The 19,648-nt window shown below is 63.4% G+C and overlaps 5 protein-coding genes across 6 annotated transcripts; 2 read left to right on the top strand and 3 right to left on the bottom strand.

Annotated features, from left to right (window-relative positions):
- Nucleotides 1–61: 61 nt before the first annotated feature.
- RAB24 (RAB24, member RAS oncogene family) lies at nucleotides 62–2,674 on the bottom strand. Its single transcript, XM_056502814.1, has 8 exons — nucleotides 2,495–2,674; nucleotides 2,069–2,137; nucleotides 1,883–1,961; nucleotides 1,712–1,779; nucleotides 1,512–1,611; nucleotides 1,098–1,148; nucleotides 935–997; nucleotides 62–468 (listed from the first exon to the last, which is right to left on the bottom strand). The coding sequence occupies exons 1-8, from the start codon at nucleotides 2,609–2,611 to the stop codon at nucleotides 404–406; spliced, it is 612 nt and encodes a 203-aa protein (XP_056358789.1). The 5' UTR covers nucleotides 2,612–2,674; the 3' UTR covers nucleotides 62–403.
- A 62-nt stretch (nucleotides 2,675–2,736) lies between these two features.
- PRELID1 (PRELI domain containing 1) lies at nucleotides 2,737–4,519 on the top strand. Its single transcript, XM_056502812.1, has 5 exons — nucleotides 2,737–2,905; nucleotides 3,167–3,392; nucleotides 3,471–3,584; nucleotides 3,783–3,861; nucleotides 4,252–4,519. Exons 1-5 carry the CDS (start codon nucleotides 2,814–2,816, stop codon nucleotides 4,386–4,388), a joined length of 648 nt encoding a protein of 215 aa, XP_056358787.1. The 5' UTR covers nucleotides 2,737–2,813; the 3' UTR covers nucleotides 4,389–4,519.
- Nucleotides 4,520–4,610: 91 nt separating this feature from the next.
- On the bottom strand, nucleotides 4,611–6,040 carry MXD3 (MAX dimerization protein 3). Its single transcript, XM_056502813.1, has 5 exons — nucleotides 5,861–6,040; nucleotides 5,746–5,775; nucleotides 5,531–5,645; nucleotides 5,267–5,432; nucleotides 4,611–5,183 (listed from the first exon to the last, which is right to left on the bottom strand). The coding sequence occupies exons 1-5, from the start codon at nucleotides 6,013–6,015 to the stop codon at nucleotides 5,074–5,076; spliced, it is 576 nt and encodes a 191-aa protein (XP_056358788.1). The 5' UTR covers nucleotides 6,016–6,040; the 3' UTR covers nucleotides 4,611–5,073.
- A 431-nt stretch (nucleotides 6,041–6,471) lies between these two features.
- On the bottom strand, nucleotides 6,472–10,288 carry LOC130258659 (lateral signaling target protein 2 homolog). 2 transcript variants are annotated; one of them, XM_056502238.1, is made up of 12 exons: nucleotides 10,187–10,288; nucleotides 9,572–9,712; nucleotides 9,360–9,497; nucleotides 9,062–9,264; nucleotides 8,891–8,980; nucleotides 8,692–8,781; nucleotides 8,483–8,584; nucleotides 7,919–8,400; nucleotides 7,728–7,841; nucleotides 7,473–7,571; nucleotides 7,223–7,338; nucleotides 6,472–7,142 (listed from the first exon to the last, which is right to left on the bottom strand). In XM_056502238.1, the coding sequence occupies exons 1-12, from the start codon at nucleotides 10,226–10,228 to the stop codon at nucleotides 7,011–7,013; spliced, it is 1,749 nt and encodes a 582-aa protein (XP_056358213.1). In that variant the 5' UTR covers nucleotides 10,229–10,288; the 3' UTR covers nucleotides 6,472–7,010. The 2 variants fall into 2 exon arrangements, with proteins under 2 accessions (XP_056358213.1, XP_056358215.1); XM_056502240.1 differs by having other exon boundaries at nucleotides 7,223–7,335.
- A 1,640-nt stretch (nucleotides 10,289–11,928) lies between these two features.
- On the top strand, nucleotides 11,929–19,572 carry FAM193B (family with sequence similarity 193 member B). The gene is given in 11 exon segments (XM_056502587.1): nucleotides 11,929–11,958; nucleotides 11,960–12,253; nucleotides 13,504–13,743; nucleotides 14,405–14,627; nucleotides 14,805–15,014; nucleotides 15,275–15,689; nucleotides 16,579–16,774; nucleotides 17,150–17,386; nucleotides 17,878–18,886; nucleotides 18,995–19,070; nucleotides 19,215–19,572. Coding segments are annotated over 11 exon segments (3,027 nt in total). The 3' UTR covers nucleotides 19,312–19,572.
- The last annotated feature ends 76 nt before the right edge of the window (nucleotides 19,573–19,648 follow it).

Genomic DNA, 19,648 nt, shown 5'->3' with positions numbered 1-19,648 from the left:
GTCCTCTTGTGGTTTGTGTTGCTGAGTGGGGGGAGGCAGGGAAGGGAGAGCCATGACAGGCTCAGACCACAACGCGTTTTATTTACATTGTACACCTCGAGAGAAGACGCTTAAATAAACCTGCAAAGAATCGAGCATCTCTGAGAGAATAAATTACTGGCCACTGCTGGGCCACCACAGCTCCCACAAACGCCCCAGGTGGCAGGGAGGGGGTCCCCAGGGTGACAGTCCATGATTCCCAGCACTGCACGGCAGCCCTGTGCCGCTCCGTGTGCCAGAACAGTCCGTAGGCTGTGCTGCAGACAGGCCCAAACAGCTAAAACACAGTGGGTAAAAAAACACAGGAGTCCAGCACACACCAGCTGCCCCTCCAGCAGCAGCCATTCCCTTTTGGCACAGGGGCTCAGTGGTGGCAGCAGCTGTAGAAGTAGGGACTGTTCCTCTGGCCCAGGTTGACACCTTTGTCCTCTGGAAGAGAGCAGGAGTGGCAGGCTGCTGGCAGGTCTGTGCCACCAAAGCTGCTGGTCCCATGTGTGGGCCCTGGCACCTCCCAGGCAGGTCCCATGGGGAGGGTTCAGTGCCTCGTGGGGAAGTGGCAAGGTTCAGGGTTATGGCACAGCTCACAGGCATGGCATGGCCCAGCCCAGGACAGGAGGCACAGCCAGGCTGAGCGTGCCTGGGCAGGGCTTGTGCAGAGCCCAGCAAGGCTCCTGGCATCTGGCTGCCAAAGGCCACCATGACCCAGCTGGGTGGATGTGCTGAGCCTGGCCTGAGCAGGCATGAGGATGCTGTGATGGAACTCAATCTCCAAGAGACAATCCCTGGCATGGAGCCACAGCAGCCCCAAGGGAAGCCCTGCCAGACCCTCAGAGCTCATGCTTGCACCCTCCCCTAGAGGCACAGGCCAGGGGAGGAACAGGTCCTGCCTACTCACCTGTCATCACCTGGAAGGCGGAGAAGTTGACATAGTCCTCAGCCACCTTTTGGAACAGCTCATCTGCGGGGAGAGGAGGCATGGCAGGTGTGGGTGCCCCCCTGCCAGGCAGAGCCCCCAGCCCTGCTCAGCCAGGACATGACCCCAGCAAGGAGCTACTCACCCACACTCTGGCCTGTTTTACTGGAGGTCTCAAAGTGGTCTGCTTTGATCTCTGAAATGAGGGCCCAGGTTGGCACTTGCTGCAGGTGCAGCAGATACGGCTCCACGGGCTTGTCTGCCCCCAGAGTCACACCTTGGGCACAGCTGCTGACAGCAGGCTGGCAGGGACCCAGGGCAGGGCTCCTGGCCCCTTGGCCCAGCTGGCTATGTGCCTGCCCATGTCAGGACATGCTGTGCTCAGGGAGGTCCCTGGCAGAGCTGGTGTCTCACCAGGCAGGGAGCCCTGGTGCCATTGGATCTGCTGTGAGCCCACAGCAAGGGCACAGCTCCTGGTGTAGACACAGCAGCTGAGTCCTCCCTCACCCCCCACCCATTCCATGCTCATGACCCCGGGAAGGGCCAGCACTGGCCGTACCATCAACATAGTCCTGCACATCGTGGACGTCAACCCCCCTCTTCCTCCTGTCCTCCTCCAGCAGGTCACTCTTGGTGCCGCACAGGTAGATCCGGCAGCCCTGCGGCAGGAAAAGGGTTGGGAGGGGTCCCAAGCACATCCCCACCAGTAGCGCCCCTTGTCCTGTGGTGAGGCTTCACAGCCCCCTGGCCCCCCCGTACCTCCTCACAGTTCTGCAGCTCGTTCACCCAGAACTTGGCTCGCTGGAAACTGCCACTGTCGGTGAGATCTGGGGAGAGGAACACGGATCTGCTCACACTGCTCCTCAATGCCTCACCACCACCCTGGCCCGTGATCTTTGCAGCAAACACTCCTTCCCTTTCCCTCCTTACCGTAGCAGACGACGGCAGCCCGGGCTCCCCGGTAGTAGATGCGGCTCATGGCCTCATAGCGCTCCGAGCCCGCCGTATCCTGGGGGCGACAGGGAAGCAGGTGACAGGGGTCGGAGGGTCTCAGGGGTCCCTCAGCCAGGGGCTGGCCAGGGATGTCAGCGGGGCACTCCTCGCCCCTGCGCTTACCCAGATGCCCAGGGTCACTGTCTGGTCCCCCACGGTCATCACCTTGGCCACAAAAGCGGCTCCGATCGTCTGGAAGCGAAGCAAGAACAGCGGTGGGAACCGGCCCGGGGCAGCGGGGGCATCTGGCCTGGGAACACGGTGGAAACCGGCGCAGGACAGGGGGGAATTCACGCCGGGGCGTGCGGAAGGAGGGCGAGAAAACGAGGGGACCGATCCGCGGGCGTGGGAGGGACGCGGTGGGTCCGGACACGGGGGGGGCCAACACGAAGGGACGTGGGTGGCAGCATCGCGGGAACACGGCGCAGAAACGAGGCGACCACAGGCAGTACTGCGGGGGTGACACGCGAGGGGCTCACGGCGGGGACGCGCCACGGCGGGGACGCGCGGTAGCAGCGCGGGGCCGCGAGGCGCCGGTGTGTCACTCACGTTCTGGTAGGGCCCGGCGCGGAAGCGGCCGTGGGCGCAGCGCTCCACCAGGCTGCTCTTGCCCACCCCCTCCTGCCCCAGCAGCACCACCTTGGCGTCCACCCGCCTCCCGCTCATCCTCGCGCCGCCGCCGCCGCGGGGCGGGGCCGCAGCGGGAGGGGCGGGGCCGGAACCGGGAGGGGAGTGGCCGGAAGCGGGAGAGGCGTGCCGGAAGTGCGCAGAGCGGGGCGGAAGCGCGCGGAGGGGCGGGGCGGGGCGGGGCGGGGCGCGCGGGCCGCATGGCGGCCGCCCAGCAGGCGCGGGCCTGAGCGGCGGCCCCATGGGGAAATACTGCGCCAGCCTGAGCGTCCTCAAGGGGCCCTGGGACCAGGTGTTCGCCGCCTTCTGGCAGCGCTACCCCAACCCCTACAGGTTCGCCGGGGCTCTCCGCGACCCCCCCGCCCCCTTCCGCCAGCCCGATCCCGCCTGGGGTTGGTGCCACTCCCTGTCCCCAATCCAGCCCTTTCCCCGGGGGTCCCGCGGGCTCCAGCCTTCGGGGATGGGTGTCTCGCACCATCAGTGCCCAGCGGGCATTTGGTTCCTCCCTGCCTTAATCCTCCAGTTCCGGACGATTCCCAGCCCCGGGGGAGAGTTGGCGAGGAGCAGGACTTGATGTTTTCTTCCCCATTTTAGCAAACATGTCCTGACCGAAGATATTGTGCACCGGGAGGTGACGCCGGACCACAAGCTGCTCTCTCGGCGGCTCCTGACCAAGACCAACCGGATGCCGCGCTGGGCAGAGCGCTTCTTCCCAGCCAATGTCGCCCACTCCGTCTACATCCTGGAGGACTCTATCGTGGACCCCAAGAACCGAACCATGACCACGTTCACCTGGAACATCAACCACGCTCGTCTCATGGTAGGTGATGCTGCTGGGCGGGTGTGGGGGGATGGAGGGGACCCAGCAGTGCCCACAGCTGGGCTGTGCCTCGTGCAGGTGGTGGAGGAGCGCTGCGAGTACCGGGTGAACCCCGAGAACAGCAACTGGACCGAGGTCAAGCGGGAAGCCTGGGTATCTTCCAGCCTGTTTGGCGTCTCGCGGGCCATCCAGGTGAGCTCAAGCAGGAAAGCTGCTCCCCGCCCCTGCTCTGCCCTTTCCTTGTGCTGGGTTTTACACATTTTCCCTTTGTTTCCCCCATCCTCATGAGCTCTTGAGGCACCCAGAACCATCACGGTGAAAGTCACTGGGACAAAGCCCCAGGAGCTGTGTCTGACAGGGCTCACACCTTCACTGACTTTTCTCTTTTAGGAGTTTGGTCTGGCTAGGTTCAAAAGCAACGTGACCAAGAGCACTAAGGGATTTGAATACGTGCTAGCAAGAATGCAAGGTGGGCACCAAGGGCAGGCTGGGGCTGACCGGGACGGGTCTCTTGGAGTTAGAGGTCACACTGGGACCACTTCAGTCCACGGGCAGGTTGTGGCTTGAACTAATCTGGCTGTAAAATCCTCACCCCTTGCCTTTGCCCTGTGGCACAGCCTGCTCTTCCCGAGTGGAGCAGACCAGCAGTGATTGCAGGGCTGGGCAAGGGTGGAGGTTCAAGGCAGGAGGGGATGGAACATGGCAACAGTCACGTGCCTGTGGTTCCCCTTTTTGACGTGCCCTGACGTGCTGGGGTCAGGAACGCCAGGCTCATCTTCCTCCCTGTGTGGGGAAGTGCCTCGGTGGCAGGGCCGGTCTAGCCGGCACTCCTGTGGGGTTAATAGCTTCCATGTTGTAGGAGAAGCTCCATCCAAAACACTGGTGGAGACAGCCAAGGAAGCGACTGAGAAAGCCAAGGAAACTGCTCTGGCTGCTACGGAGAAAGCCAAGGACCTGGCGAGCAAGGCAGCCACCAAGAAGAAGCAGTATGTGTGAGGGGCCAGCTGCACCAGGACAGATAGGAGACTCCTTAGATTTTATATTTTTAAAGAAACTGTATAAGTCTGACAATCAGCTGCTCTTTAACCCTTTCTGAGATGTAATTATCATTAAAGAATCTACTCCCACTTCTGATTTGGCTGAGGCTGGCCTGGCTGGAGCAGAGCCCAGCACTGCTTTTCACTCTGGGGATCCCACCCTCTGTAGGTAAGACACAGGTCAGGGTCTTATCAAGTGCCTTTACTATAAAGTGTCAGGTCTGTACAAGAGAGCGGGATGATTGCGGGAGCACAAAGGCAGATTGCTTAATGCACTTGTTTCCCCTTCCTGGAGCTCCAGGGGCAGGAGAGCTTTTCTGTAGTCATGTCTGCAGTGGGCAGCACTGTCCACAGCCCCCAGATTGCCCGGAGTGCACAGGGGGACGCAGGAGGGTGTCCTCAGTGACAGTGGGCCTTCTTCCAGCACCTCTTCCAGTGCTTGTGGTGCACAGCGGGTGCCACAGTGCAGTGCCAGCCCCATACACCCAATGCCACAGCCAGTGCCACCTAGCTGTGGGGGGGTAAAGCTGGACTCTTGCCCCATCTGTGGCCCCTTAGCCTGGCAGCTGTGGTGAGGCTGGCCGAGGCTGGGTTTCCAGCAGGAAGGAGGCAGGCAGGCAGTGCAGGGAAGGCAGCAGGCAGCGTCAGGATGCCGGGCTGTGGGGGCTGGAGTAGCTGTGGTCCCTCCCGGTGCCAAAGCTGGGCAGCAGCTCCCCGCTGAACACCACGCCATCTACCTCTACCTCGGCATCCTCTGGGCACGGGGGAAAGGCCAGGTCAGGCCCTTGGCTGCTTTCCCTCCCTGCCCACTCTCGTTCTTTCTTTCCCCTTTCTTACCTTCTTCGGAGGGCTCTGAGAGCCGGGACGAATCCAGGCTGTCGGCCCGTGCCCGTTCCCCGTCAGTGGGCAAGAGCAGCAGTTCCAGCCGCCGCTGCAGGCTCCGCTGCCGGTCCCGCAGCCGGTCCTTGGCCCTTCGTGCCCTCAGTTCCTGCTCCTCCAGCCTCTGTGGGGGCCCAGTGAGCCATGAGCGGGGGCCAGGCTGGGCAGCCCTGCTGCCACATAGCACCTCCAGAGTGATGCCGGGGCCAACATCCCCCTCACCTGGATGTGGAGCCGGGCACGGTGCAGGAGGCTTAGCGTGGTGGAACGGGACGGCCCCGTACCCACCGGCACCTGCTGCTTCAGCCGCTCCAGGCAGCACCGGAGCTGGGCTCTCCTGAGGCCGGGCAGTGGGGGGAACGACACGGGAGTCAGCCACAGAGAGGCACGGCCTCTACCACCCCCTGCCCCACCGCTCTCCCCGTACGCCCCCGTACCTGTGCTTCTCCAGCGCGTTGTGCACCGACCTGCGGAAGAGACCCCGGAGATCAGCCCGGCCGCCACCGACCGCCGTCGTCCGCCCACCCATCCATCCACTCGCCCGCCGCTCACCTGACGCTGCCCACGGCCCGGCGCGGCGGCGTAGGGCAGAGCGCGGCGTAGCCGTGCTCAGCCTCGGCCAGGCCGAGCGGGTAGCGGTGCTCGCGGTGCTCCAGGAACTCGGCCGCCTGGAGCAGCACCTGGATGCTGGTGGCCGCGGGCTCCATGGCGGGAGGCGGCGGGGGGGGAGGGGGGGGGAAGGCCGTGAGCCGCGCGCTCATTGGCTGCGGGGAGCCCCGCGCCGCTGACGCCACTTCGGCGGGCAAACAAATTCAGGCGGGAAAGCGCGTGCTTCAAATTTGAATTGGCGGGAGGGGACGGCGCGGGCCACGCCCCCTCGGCACCGGGCCACGCCCCTCCCGGCGCCAGGCCACGCTTCTTTCGTGTTAAAGTAATTGTCGCCCTTGACCACGCCCCCAAGGCCACGCCCCCCCCCCCTCCCCGGGAAAGGTGCGCCCGGTGACGCTCGGGGCGCGGATCGTGCGTGTCCGCCCTGCGAGCCGGGCTGGAGCGCGCACGCCCTGCTGTCTCTGCCCCTCATCCCCCGCCCCACCGAGCCCACGGGTGTCCCCAGACCGGCCGCACCCACCAGTTCCCCCTCGGAAATCGCTGCAGCCCAGCGCCACACGGCCCAGACAGACGAGTCTATCTCTTTATTAAAATCCGTCGGGTGGAGGCGATAGGGAGGGAAGGGGAGCGCCAGGCCCCAGCTCCCGGGCACGGCACGGCACGGGCGGCCCCGGGGCACCTGCTGTCATGTGAGGGCTGTTTGCACCTTCTCAGGCCAGGCCCCGGGGGGAGACTCTGCCCCGGGGCCAAACAGCAGCCAAAGTTCACCTGAAAAAAAATCACTACGAAGCACATTTCCAGCCGGGGGGCAGGTGCACGGCAGCAGAAGGCAGCTCACGGAAAGCAGAGCAGGCCACGGTGCACCAGGAGAGGCGGTCCTGCGCCCACCATCACTCTGTATGAGCTGCCACCGTGTGTGGGGTCCTGCCCCTGTGCATCGGGGGAGGCCTAACACCATGTGGGGGGGTCCTGCCGCCATGCCCACCAAGCTCTGAGGAGAGTCACGGGGCCGAGGTGCTGCCCAGCAGCCCCAAAGTGGCCCTGGGCACCCTGTTGTGCAGCCTCCTAGGAAGCAGATCTGGCAGAGGGGCTCTCACTGGCTCCGGGCACAGCGGGATGTGGGCGGCAGGTGTGCGGTGTAGCAGTGGGTGCAGACACGCACGGGTTTGGTCTGGCCATAGTGGGGCAGCACTGCGGTATTCGGTGAGCAGCGGGCACAGAAGATCTGCAGGGAGGGCAGAGAGGGGCTGAGCAGAGCTGGGTCCCTCGGGGAACCCCACACACCCAATCCCAACCCCGTCCTACCTTCCCACAGCTGCGGCAGTGGTGCCGGCGGCGCAGCAGGGTGAAGGGCGAGCGGCAGGCAGAGCACTGGCTGCAGGTGCTGTCCGGCACCCACTCGGGAAGGTGGTGGGCACCTGCTGGGCAAAACTCACTGGTAAAAGCCTCTCAGCCTGGCTCCTCTCACAGCCAGGTCCCCCGAGGCAGGATGGGGCAGGATCAGCCCCAGCCTCACACCTTGCCCCAGAGCCACGGCACCTGAGCAGAGCCTTACCTGCCCTCCGGAACCCGGCAGCCTCTGCAGGGCTGGAGCACAGCGGGCAGTCAGCCACACGAGGAGCATGTGTCACACAGGAGTCACCATCTTTCTCTTCTGTGGGGACAAGGGTTGTGGTCCAGCCAAGGTGGAGCTGGGGAGGCACTACAGCCACGTTTTTCCCAAGCCTAGGGCTGTGGCCTTGTCTCACCAGGGATGGGTGATGGGCAGGGCAGAGAGGAGCAGTCCCACATGTCCCTGGGGATTACTCACTGCTGCCACTCTGCTCCTCTGAGGGCTCTGCCTGCGAGCACACAATCTTGAAGACCGTTTTCAAGATGCTTCGCATGTCACTGGCAAAGTTGGTCTGGAGCTGATCAGCCACCCCTGCACCAGGAGGGTGGGGGGTCAGGGTGCTGGGGGGGATCAGGGTGCTGGGGCGTTGGTTTGGGGGGGTCACTCACCCGAGATGCAGACGAAGAGGGTGTGCAGCATGTCCTTGGTGCTGCTGTAGCGGGAGCGCAGCTCCGAGCAGCGGGCACTTGGGGTGGCATCAACTCCCATCCCTAGGCTGCTCCCAAGGGGCTGGGGGCTGCACAGGGGGGAGGTGACCATCATGCCAGGGATGGTATGAGATATCCCTGTCCCAGTGGGCAGGGATTTGCCCTCTTGGCTCTGTTCCCTGTTCACTGCACACCCGTGCTGCCAGTCAGTGCCCAGGTCATCTGCTGCACTGGGGGGTCCCAGTCGTGTTGTGCAGGTGGAGGGTGGCTGGGTGGCATTAGGGACCTCCAGAACATTGAAGGGAGCAGGGGGGTCCGCACTGGGCACAGCTGCCCCCCAAGCTGGAGAGGCATCTGGACTGCAGGGATCCTCCTGTTCAGCTGTGCACAGGCTCCTCTCCAGCAGGCAGAGCTCTTCTGCTGACAGCACCCACAACAGGTCCCTGTGGTGAGGGGTCAGCATCAGCCCCATGTCATGGCCCTACTGCTGCCCCACAGCCGCACCCATCGCCCTCCACTGCACACCTGATCTTCTTTAGGAGGTTGTAGAAGGGGCTGAAGACCCGGGACATCTCCTCAGGTCTCCGTTCCAGGCTGAGAGGACCCTCGGGGTAGATGAGGAGACCGCTGTGAGGGGACAGAGCCCAAATCATGTTGGGGGTTGCCTGAGACCCCAACTCCTCATGGGGAGAAGGGGCTGGTGCAGGGCAGGGGACCCTAGGGGCTGCACCCACCTGATAATGGCCAGGCGAGGGATGGTGAACATCAGCAGTGGTTCATAGCCATCAATCATCTCCTGGGTCAGGTAGCCCAAGTGCAGGGCTCTGGGGACACACAGACACCCTTAGAGTAGATCTGAGCCTAGGGATGCTGTCCATCCTTGGGGATGGAGTCCTTGCAGCTCCCACCTGACACACAGTGTCCCTCACTCACCTCTCCACTGTCTCACAGAAGAGCACAATGATTTCCTGCTGCCTGTAGATTTCATCAGGAGACTTTACTGCCACCAGCGAGGACACGTAGCTGGAGAGATGGGGAGACTTGAGGCCCCTACAGTCCTGGCACAGACCACCACGACCCCATCACCCTAACCCTGCCCCTCACCTCAGCTCAAACTCAGCAAATAGCCGGTCGAATTGAATGAGCACAGCCCGGACAGGCTCTGGGTAGGAGTTGGGTTGGCTCAAGCTTTGCTCCCGCAGCACTGTCCGCACCAGCTCCAGGCTGCACAGCAGATTCCTGGCCTGGGGCCGCAGCTGTGCCCCATCCGACTCCTCCATCTCCAGGAAAGTCCCAGCCAGGAGACACTGCCAGGATAGGGACTGTCAGCAGCCAGCACCCAAGGCAGTGCCTAAACGCCAGGGTCAGCTCACGGTGGGGGTGTCCATGGCCCCGGGCTCACCTCAGCAGCAAACAGCATGTGGTTCCCCAAATTGTCCACCAAGAGCTCCTCGGGGAATTTAACCAGGTAGTCACGGCTGTGCCGCTGCGTGGGGATGCACTCCTCCATGATCCGCTCCAGGACGGCCAGCAAGTGAGCCTGGGGAAGGCAGGGGTGTCACCCGCGGCTTCCCGGGGGACCGAGTCACACCGGGATCCAGGCTGCCCCCGTACCTGACTGAGGTGGAGCTGGTTGAGGAGCACCAGGTACTGCTGCGGATCTAGTTCGGCATCCAGCCCGTTGATCTCGGCCACCACCCGTGTCACCCTCTCGTCGGCAAAGAAGAACTGTGAGAGCAGGCGTGGGTCGGAGCGCTGCGGGAAGAGCAGAGGGGTGATGGTGGGGGCACTCCGCATCGCCACGTGCTGCTTCCGCGGGATCCCAAATCTCCCATTCCAACAGTCGCGGAGGGATCGGACCTCACGGATCCACAAACACCAATCCGGGCAGGTACGTGGGACCTCCCGCGGCAGCTCTGGCTCCGCCCGGGGAGCGCCGCCCTCCCCACCCACCCGTGCCTCAGTTTCCCCGGGGGCAGAGCAGGATGAACAAGCTCAGCCGCATCCCGGCAGCTTTGGCACCGATCCGTGCCTGGCTGTAAACACCGGGAAAGTTCCTCCGGAGTCCCCCCCGCTTCTTCCTCCCGCTCCACCACGAGGAACCCCCGCCGCACCCCGCTCCGCCCGGGATCACCGGATCCCCTGGATCGCCCCGACGGGGGTCGTCCGGGGGCTCCACCGGTGCCGGGCGCAGGGAAGGCGGCCCCGGTGCGACCCCCCCGGTCTCACCTTGGGTCGGCGGAGCCATCGGCGGAGGGCAGCGGGCAGCATGGCGCGTCCCGCAGCTCTGCCGCCGCCCGGCTCCCCGCGCCCGCCGCTCGCCGACGGGGCGGGTCGGCACCGGGCACCGCCCGGGGGGCGGATCAGAGCGGTGTCCGCCCAGTCCCGGCACCGGGACGACCCGTCCGCTCCTCGACGGACCGGTTCTCTGTGATGGGAAGGGTGAGGGTGCGTCTGCCGTGGGGCGGGATGGGTTTCACCGCCGGCTTTCCTTCCCGGTCTCGATTCCTGCCTCAGATTCCCGACTGCATCCCCGGCCGTCCTTCCCCCGTTCCTCTCTCCCCGCAGCCCGACCTTCCGGGAACAGGGATACCTCAGCGCTTCCCACAGTCCCCCGAGCATTCCCGGAGTGATGGGGAACACCCGGAGAAGCACCCGCAGGCATCTTTCCTGTGCAGGGTGGGGTAATGCAGTGGGAAGGGGATGAAGTGGTCCCTCGGTGGGACAAAGAGGAACCAAGTGGCCAAGAAGAGGTCCCGGGGAGTACTCGGAGTGTTGGGCACAGCAAACCGCCCCGGCTGGGCCAAAGGACGTGTTTGCTCCACACCTGGCACTGCTGGCCACAGGATGTGGGTGCCGATAATTCAGGTGGCTGAAAGCCTAATGAGGTGGATTCATGGGTAAAAAATCCGTGGAGGATGGTTGAACAAACACGGCAGCGGCACGTCCTCGGCTACAGAAAGTCCCTGAGTCATGGCAGTGCCCAGGCTGCGCGGGATGGGTGAAGGTGTGGGACTGGCCCCGGTGTTGGGGCTCCTGTGTACCCCACAAACTCCAGCTCTGCTTTCAGCCATGTCCTGGTTCCCATGGATGAGGATCCTTGTGCACACAGTGAGACTGGAGCCCTGACTGTCCTACAGGTCTCCGCAGATCTGGGCACCTCAATAAAAGAAGGACATAAAGCTATTAGAGAGTGGCCAAAGGAGGCTGCAAAGAGTCTAGAAGGGAAGTCACACGAAAAGTGGCTGGAGTCTTTTGGTCTGCTCAGTCTGAAGAGGATACTGAGGAAAGACCTCATTATGGGCTGCAGCTTCCTCAGGAGGAGCAGCTGAGGGCAGCTCCAATCTCTGCTCTCTCCGGTAGTAACAGGACTCGAAGGAATGGCTGGAGCTGTGTCAGGGGAAGTTTAGGTAGGATATTAGGAAAAGCTTCCTCTCCCAGAGGTTGATCGGGCATGAAAAAGTTCCCCAGGGAAGTGGTCATGGCCTCAAGCATGCCAGAGCTCAAGGAGCATTTAGACTGCTCTCAGGCACAGGGTGAGATTTTTGGGGTTGTTCTGTGTGGGGCCAGGAATCACAGAATCATAGAATAGTTTGGAAGTGACCTTAAAGATCATCTCGTTCCGCCCCTCTGCCATGCACAGGAACACTTTCCACTAGCACAGGTCACTCCAAACCCTGTCCAATCTAACCTGGCCTTGGACACCTTCAGGGATGGGGCAGCCACAGCTTCTCTGGGCACTCTGTCTCACCACCCTCACAGGGATGACTTTTTTTCTAATACCTAACCCCGCTGTCTTTCAGTTTGAGCCCAAGGAACTGCACTCCGATGGGGGATGCTGGGGATGCGCCCCCGATCACGATGAGGCACCGGCGCCTTTAGGACCCTCGGGGAGCGGGGCGGATTCGAACCCGCGGCTCTGCCGCCACTCCTCCTGTCCGCCAGGGGGCGCAGCGCTGCCCGCTCGCAAGATGGCGGCGGCGGCTTCACCTCCGCGAGCGCTTCCCCCCTCCCTCCCTCCCTCCTTCCCGCGGGCAGGGGCCGGACGGGCCGCGCCGCCATATTGGCTGTTGTCCTGGCTGCGGCGGGCTCGCCATGACTCGCCGGCGGAACAAGGCGGCAACGGCGGCAACGGCGGCGGCAGCGGTGGCAGGTGGCTCCGGGCCTCGCCGTGACAGGATGGCGGGTCCCGACGTCGGGCCTCCCCCGCCGCCACCACCACCGGAACCGCCCGCCCCGCCTGAGGTGGCGGCGGCGGCGGGCAGCGGCGGGGAGTCGGGCAGAGGCAGCGCGCAGGTACCGGGGTAGCGCTGCGGCGGGTACGGGGCTGGCTCTGAGTGAGGGGGGTTCCGCCTGGGCGGGGATGGGGCCCTGCCCCTTCCACCCCATCCCTCCCGGGCCCTGCCCCATCCCCGCCCCGACCCCCGGCTCGGAGCATCCCTGCGGATGGGGCTCGGAGCGTTCGCACAGCGCCCCGCGGGAGGGCCGAGCCCTGCCACAGCCCTGCCGCAGCTCTGCCACAGCCCTGCCGCCGGGCGATGGCAGGTGGCTCCAGCATCCTCATGCAGCGCGCTTCTCCCTGCTGGACACACCTGGCTGCCGCCACCTGCTCCGCGTTGTGGGCAGGGAGGCGGGGGTGGGCGCCGGGTGTGGATGTGCTGGGTGGATTGGGGACAGCCGTGGTGTCACCCGCCGTGGTGGCTGTGTCAGCTGGGACACGGGGTGGCCTGGCTGCTCCCCCCTTCGCCCTGGGTGGGCAGGGGGGCTGTGCCCCCACTCTGCTCTCCTTGGCCTCTGACCTTTGCTTCACCTTGAGCCTGCAGACGCCATCTGTTTGGCAGCAGCAGTTCAATGCACGGCTCATTGTGGCAGGACCCCGCTGCGCCGGCAGACAATGGGGGCCCCTCACCCGCGCCACGCTGGGCTCGTCACGGCTGTCAGGGCTCCGGCGAGCCCGAGGGATGCAGCCCAGCTCCTGCGGGGAAGCCCCAACCTGGCTATGTCTGTGCGGGGAGAGTGTGAAGCAACACTGGGGGCTGCACCCCACCCTAGCGCATCGGCACCGCTGGCTGTGCAGAACAAAGAGGCGGGAGAGAGGGCTTGGGGCTCTTGGGTGACACAGTGGGGACATCTTTGATGGGTGAGGAGTGAGAGCTGAGGCTGCCAGACCCACCTTTTGTATCCCTGTGTGGGATTTCTGTGGGTCTTGCTTTGCCATGCAAGTCCTCTCAGTCTCACTGTACCAGAGGTGATGATGGGAGTTGTTGATGGCTTCCCAGCCTTGCTTGGTGACAGGGCTGGCTCTTTGGCATGCTGTGATCTTCCCAGAAGTCCAAGCACTCCCAAACTGACACATGGCAGGTTGGCAACAGCTGGTCAGCCTGAGGCTGCACTGCTCCAGTGGGAGAAGGTGCAGTGCCACGTGTAGCCTACAAGAATTTCCTTGGTTTGGTGTCAGCGTCCTGACGTCTCTTTCACTGCCTCGTCTGCCCCACATCTGCGCCGGATCACACCTGGTGACTCGCAGTCTGTGTGTCCTTCCTCAGGTGCTGCCCACCGCCAACCAGTCCGTGCAGACGTGCTGCCTGCTCTGTCACCGGGAGCGCAAGGACTGGGGAGGGCTGTCCCACAATGGGCTGGTTTCCCCGGGCGAGAGGCTGCCACCAGACTTCGTGCCAACGCTCGTGCAGAACCTCCTGGGAGAAATGCCACTGTGGATCTGCCAGAGCTGCCGGAAGAGCGTGGAGGAGGAAGAGCGGCGGGCGGTGCAGGAGCAGGCCCTGGCGGTACGCGGTTACAGAGCTGGGGTTTGAAAGCCAGGGCTGCAGCTGTGGGAATGTGGCACTGACCACCTTGTGGCACTGACTGGGTGTGTGGGTCCCGTCCTCACTCTGAGCTGTGTCCTAGACATCCCAGCCTTCACTTCCCTGCCCAGGGCTGCCTCTGGCTCAGCAGGGACAGGCCCTGTTGGGGCAGTGTGTGGTGCTGCGGAGGCTCATCCAGCAGCCTGCCATGGCTTGGAGTTGCTGGGCTGGCAAGGCTGACAGTGCCACTGCTTTGCTGCCAGCCCTGCTGTGCTGTGTGTTGTGCCATGTCCCCCAGCCCCAGGGCTGTTCCCTTCATGACGTAGAAAGAGGCAGCGGCTGCCAGGGCAAGTGCCTGCCTGTGCATGGGGCTCGGGTAGAGGAGCTGCCTCCTGCCTGGCTTTATTTAACCCTGTTCTGGGGTGAGTGGGACCAGTACAGGCGTGTGGCCCTTGGCATGGCCCAGCCTCTGTAAGCCAGGCTGTGTTGGTGTTGGATGGAGGGGGTGTTTGTCACTCCCAAGACAGTGATAGAAGTGGTTCACATGAGCTGAGCCTCTGCTACAGTGGAGGGAGTCTTGGTGCTGACATCCTGGGGCCAAGGGTGTCCCCTCAGCCACTTAATTCTGTGTTTCCTTTGATAGGTCTCGTTATCCCACACATCCTGCAAGTCGCAGTCCTGTGGGGGTGGCTCGCACTCCTCTTCCTCCTCTTCCTCGTCTTCTTCCTCCTCGTGCCACGGGAACTCAGGGGACTGGGACCCCAGCTCGTTTTTGTCTGCTCATAAGCTCTCGGGCCTCTGGAACTCGCAGCACACCAACGGGACCGTGCAGGGCAGCCCCCTTGGGACCCCCTCAGCTGCACTAGGTGAGTTGAAGCTGGCTATGGGGTTGAGCAGGGCTTTCTGCCCAGTTCTTATGTGGTTTCCTTGTGGGCAAGGGTGGGCAGGCTGGGCCTCTGAATCTCAGTACCAGCAGGATATTGGGCCCCTTTGAAAAAGGCAGATGGTGCTGAGATTCAGCCCCAGCTCTGCTTTCCTTCCAGGTGACAAGCACCCCGGCCTTGCTCTGTCTCCAGAGTGCGCCAGCCAGGTGTCAGCCATGGCGCCGGGGCTGAAGGCCTGTCCCTACAGCCACACGGCCTCTGCCACCTCCAGCAACGCCACACCGGGCTCGCCTCTGCCTACCTCACTCGACTTCTGCAAGACACTGCCGAAGCAGTTCAAAAGCTTGTGCCGGAGGGCCACCCCGCCAGGTACGTGCCCAGGGACAGCATTGGCCGCAGCAGCCCAGCCTGCTGCTCTAGAGCCTTTCCCCTTGCCCTGTTCTCCATGAGGCAGAGCTGGATCCTGTGGGGGAGGTACACTAACCCCAAGGCCCTGTATGAGTAGGGATGGCTTCTACCCAAACACTCTGATATCTGAGAGGAGAAGCAGCTTGTGCAGAGGTGGTTGGTGGCCTTGGTCTGTGCAGCACAGCCAGTGTCTGATTGCCTCTACTCCTGCCTCTCTGCAGGTGAGGCCTTCCATTCCTCAGAGCATCATCAGCACTCCGACCTCACTGCTCCTCCCAACAGTCCCACCGGCCTCCCCTCCCAGCCAGCGGCGCTGATCCCCTCCAAGCAGACCCCTCCCCATCCAGGGCCCTTCAGCTCCCCACCGCACATCCCGCTGGGCAGCTCCTCGCAGGCCGCGCTCTTCCCTGCTCCCATCGCGCAGGCAGCAGCCCCCAAGCCGGTGTCCGAGTCCCCTGTGGCCAGCGCGGCCTCACACAGCCCAGGGCCATGCAAGAGCCCTCACTTGCCCCCTGCCAACATGCCGTTGCTGAAGATGCCGCCGCCGCTGTCGGGCTGTGCTCATCCCTGCAATGGGCACTGCAGCACTTCACTCATCCCTCCTCCTGCCTCCCACCAGCTGCCCAGCACCAACAGGTGAGTAGAGGAGCTCTGCCTGCTCCCAGCCTCTCCTTGCAGGGCCACGTGCCTTTTCTCCCATCCCTGTCCTTGGATGCGCTTTCCCCTGTGAAGGGGCTGGCTACCCTGACATGGTGGTGTAGGAAATTGCTGTCTTTGTGGGCTGCAGACCGAAGGTCAAGCTCTTTCTCTCCCAATGTGTGTTCCTCCTGTGGTTGTCCTTTGGTTCCGTGGTGCAGAAGAGGCTGTGCTTCTCCAGCTAAAATACCCAAAGGAACACCCTGGTCAACCTGCTGTTGCCAACAGGACCTATGTCAGTGAGACCTGTCAGGCAGCTGTGGCACTGAGCAAAGGTCCTCAAGAAGATGAAGCATGTGGCCTTGTTCTGCTCACCTGTTCCTCTGGTCCTATCTGGACTGCCTGTGTCCTGGAAGAGAGCACATTGGTGCCTCTCTGCTAATTAGCTCTCTCTGTGAAGACCCAGTCAGGTTCTGAGCTGGATCTTGAGGAATGACGCTGTGGGCTATGCCCTGGCTTCCCTGTCTCTGAGCTGGGTAGCCTGTGCCCTTGTGAGCTGGGCCTGCCTCACATGGGGATGTCTGGCAGCTGCACAGTCCGAGTGTTCCTGCCATGTCCTGCCCAGCTCCCAGCCCACGGCCTGACTCCCTGGGGCTCTGCTGCACTGCAGCTTCCTGCCGGCCAGAGACCCTGGGATTGCTGCTTCTGTGGGCTCCTCAGGCATCTTCCCCAGAAGAGGAGGATGCAGCAGAGGGGGTTTGTCTGCAAATCCTTCTGCTTGGGCACAAGCTGTGGGCACAGGAGAGCTGTTCCTACATGCAAAGCATGGGGCAATTTTTGAGATCCCCTGGCGCCTGCTCACCTCTCGCCCTTCTCCCCTTCTCCTCAGGGATCCCTCTTGCAAAGGGCACAAATTCCCAAATGGTACCAGCTGCCACCCACCGCAGCCCTGCGAGGCAGACGAGGGGCTCGGGGAGGATGAGGACAGCAGCTCAGAGCGCAGTTCCTGCACCTCCTCCTCCACCAACCAGAAAGATGGGAAATTCTGCGACTGCTGCTACTGTGAGTTCTTCGGCCACAACGCGGTGAGTGAGGGGCTGGTCTGCAGCCACCCCTGGTGCTTGGTCTGTGTGGGGAGACATCACTCTGTGCCCAGAGTGTGGAGGTGGGCAGGTCTGGCCATGGCTGTTTGCTGCAGGCACATACATCCCCCACTTCCTTTCTACCCTGCTGGTCCCTTGCTCCCGACTCGCAGCCGCCTGCCCAGCCCCGGGGCTCGGAGCAGCCAGCCAAGCCCTGTGGCTTCACTGTGGAACAGTTCAGTACGGCTGTGCTGACTTGTCTTGCTGAGACTGCAGGGAAGGGAGTGGCTGGAAGGTCATGGGGGGCTGTTGGGGGAGCCAGGGCTGCCTGGCCCTCATGCTGGCTGGTGCCTGGCTGACAGCACTTGCCTTCCGCAGCCCCCGGCCGCTCCCACGAGCCGCAACTACGCTGAGATCCGGGAGAAGTTGCGTTCTCGCCTCACCAAGAGAAAAGAGGAGCTGCCACAGAAACTAGGGCACAACAGCAGCTCAGGGGAGCCTGCTGTGGACCACCGCAATGTGGACGAGCTGCTGGACTACATCAACAGCACAGAGCCCAAGCCCTTGAACAGTGCCAAGGCAGCCAAGCGGGCAAGGCATAAGCAGAAGAAGAAGGTGAGGCTGGGGCTGCAGGAGGAGAGCTGGCCAGGGCTGTGCTGCTGGCAGGGCTTTTCCTTCTCTCCCTTGCATCCATTTGGGTTCTTGAATTCTGTGTCGCTCTTGCCCAAGGTGGCTGGAGTACCTGGTCCCATGTACGACTGCCCTGCCTGTGTTCCTGCAGAGGGTGGCCCAGCCCTCCTGGGTGCTTTGGTCTGCACTGTCCAGTCTGCTCCATGCCACATTCTGACATCATGCATCACTGGTGGGGAGAGGCGGTGCCACGATTGCTCTTTCTGGTGCCTGGTGTCCAGAGCAGTGTCAGGTGTGCAGTGTCCAGCTGTTGCAGTGCCCATGTGACAGTTTAGGGGCTGTGGAAGATGTGATGTGGCTGTGCTGAGCACCTGCCGTTGGGTTTGCTGTCAGGCAAAGCTGGAGCAAAGCTCTGTGTCCTGCACCTGTGGTTCTGTGGCCCAGCCCAAATGATCCTCATGACGCCTGTGTTTCAGGAGAAGGAGAAAGCCCAGCTGGAGGCAGAGGCCCAGAAGCGGGCAGAGCGTGCCCCTGCAGCCAACCAGGCCAGGGAGCCGGCTGAGGAGAAGCTGCTGGAGTGGCCAGAGCTGGAGCTGGAGCGGGTGAACAGCTTCCTCAGCAGCCGGCTGCAGGAGATCAAGAACACCATCAAGGACTCCATCCGGGCCAGTTTCAGCGTCTATGACCTCAACCTGGATGTCAATGACTTCCCCAAGAAGGCAGCTGTCCTGGAGCAGAAGAACCTGCTCTCCAACCTCAACGGGTCTTCTGACCTGCAGGACATAGACCTGGCGCTGGCCCCGCTCAGCCTGGGCCCCGCCAAGAGCCACGCGCTGCTGCGGGGTGAGCTGGGCCCCCGATGGGGCGAGGGGCCGGGGGAGCCCCCGCCAGCCCCGCCGGCCGAGAACGGCGTGGTGAAATGCCTCAGCGCCGTGCCCAGCCTGTCCCGCATGATCTGGGTGCAGTCCAAGGCTGCGGACTCTGCTGCGGATGGCAGCGGGCTGAGCCCAGAGCCCAAGGAGGGAGCGCAACCCAAGGGGCCGGAGCCGCCGGAGCCGCTGCCCGCGGGGAGCCGGCAGAGGAAGAACAAGCGGCAGAACGGGCAGGCGAAGAAAGGAGAGGGCAGCACGCCCGTGCCCAGCAGCCAGGCCCGGCTGGAGAGCCCTGGCGTGAAGGGGCAGGTGCTGGGAACCAAGCACCCTTCCAAGGCCAGTGCCCCGGAGCCACAGCGGGCAAGCGGCTGTGTCGAGCCCGGGGAGAGCGGGAAGGGGCAGCCTTGGGGCTGCAGCGGCGCTGCCAGGGTGGAGAAGGAGAGAGCCAGTGAGTGGAAAGGCCGGAGGGGAGACGGGAAAGCGGAGCTGCCAGAGCTGGCACCACAGCAGCCACCTGCCCTGGCCACCCACCTTGCCCTGGGGGGCTCCCCCCAGCCCAAGGGCAAGAGCAGGAAGAGCCGAAACAAGGTGGAGAAATCCAATACCTCGATAGGTGAGTGCTGGGAACACTGCTCTGTGCCACCATTCTCTTGGTGGCCCCTTGCCCAGCTGGCAGCCCCTCCCTGCCCTGCAGTGCTGACTCTCTGCTCTGCTTTCCCAGATGATGTGTTTCTGCCCAAGGACCTAGATGGGGCAGAGATGGACGAGACTGACAGAGAAGTGGAGTATTTCAAAAGGTGAGGTTGGAGCCCTGCAGGGCTGAGCTCTGCCAGGGGGTCTGGAGGCATGAAGGGGCGGGGAGCTGACTGGGGTTGGGGTCACAGGAGGGCTGGAGGTCCCGATGGGCTGAGTGTTAAGTGGGGCTGTTCTCTCCCTGTCAGGTTCTGCCTGGACTCGGCCAAGCAGACGCGGCAGAAGGTGGCCGTGAACTGGACCAACTTCACCCTGAAGAAAACCACTTCCAGCGCAGCCCAGTGAGGTGCGGAGGGGCCACCCCCACCCACCCACGGCCGCTCGCCTCTCCTCACTGTGCCCCTCGCCTCACCTTGGTGGGGTCCCCTCCTTCGCGGGGGGGCCCCGGTGCTCTCCTGCCCCGCGGGGACCCCCGGGGCTCCCTCCATCCTCCTGCCCCTCCCCGCGGGGTGATCCTGGCCGTCCTGTCCCCCTCTCCGCGGGCACACGTTCCCCGTGCCGCGGGGAAGGACCGTGCTGGACCCAATAAAGAACTTTTTAATTTTTTATTTTATTTAAACCCCGGTGTCTGCTGTTTTCTGCCGCGCCGGCAAAGTTGAGGGGCGGGAGGGGAGGGGGGGAA

This window comes from Oenanthe melanoleuca, chromosome 13, assembly GCF_029582105.1.
Source record: "Oenanthe melanoleuca isolate GR-GAL-2019-014 chromosome 13, OMel1.0, whole genome shotgun sequence".
NCBI classification, from domain to species: Eukaryota; Metazoa; Chordata; class Aves; order Passeriformes; family Muscicapidae; genus Oenanthe; species Oenanthe melanoleuca.
Note: the sequence above shows the minus strand (reverse complement) of the source record. Positions and strands in the feature narration are given on the sequence as shown.

Coding starts and splice junctions, on each gene's coding strand:
- RAB24 (XM_056502814.1), bottom strand. CDS start 2,611: ATGAGCGGGAGGCGGGTGGACGCCAAGGTGGTGCTGCTGGGGCAGGAG. Junction 998..1,097: donor TAAAACAGGCCAGAGTGTGG/GTGAGTAGCTCC, acceptor CTCTCCCCGCAG/ATGAGCTGTTCCAAAAGGTG. Junction 469..934: donor CGCCTTCCAGGTGATGACAG/GTGAGTAGGCAG, acceptor GCTCTCTTCCAG/AGGACAAAGGTGTCAACCTG.
- MXD3 (XM_056502813.1), bottom strand. CDS start 6,015: ATGGAGCCCGCGGCCACCAGCATCCAGGTGCTGCTCCAGGCGGCCGAG. Junction 5,776..5,860: donor CGGGCCGTGGGCAGCGTCAG/GTGAGCGGCGGG, acceptor TCTCTTCCGCAG/GTCGGTGCACAACGCGCTGG. Junction 5,646..5,745: donor AACGCGCTGGAGAAGCACAG/GTACGGGGGCGT, acceptor GCCCGGCCTCAG/GAGAGCCCAGCTCCGGTGCT.
- PRELID1 (XM_056502812.1), top strand. CDS start 2,814: ATGGGGAAATACTGCGCCAGCCTGAGCGTCCTCAAGGGGCCCTGGGAC. Junction 2,906..3,166: donor CGCTACCCCAACCCCTACAG/GTTCGCCGGGGC, acceptor TCCCCATTTTAG/CAAACATGTCCTGACCGAAG. Junction 3,585..3,782: donor GCGTCTCGCGGGCCATCCAG/GTGAGCTCAAGC, acceptor TTTCTCTTTTAG/GAGTTTGGTCTGGCTAGGTT.
- LOC130258659 (XM_056502238.1), bottom strand. CDS start 10,228: ATGCTGCCCGCTGCCCTCCGCCGATGGCTCCGCCGACCCAAG. Junction 8,782..8,890: donor TTCTGTGAGACAGTGGAGAG/GTGAGTGAGGGA, acceptor GTGTGTCCCCAG/AGCCCTGCACTTGGGCTACC. Junction 7,143..7,222: donor ACTGCCGCAGCTGTGGGAAG/GTAGGACGGGGT, acceptor CCCTCCCTGCAG/ATCTTCTGTGCCCGCTGCTC.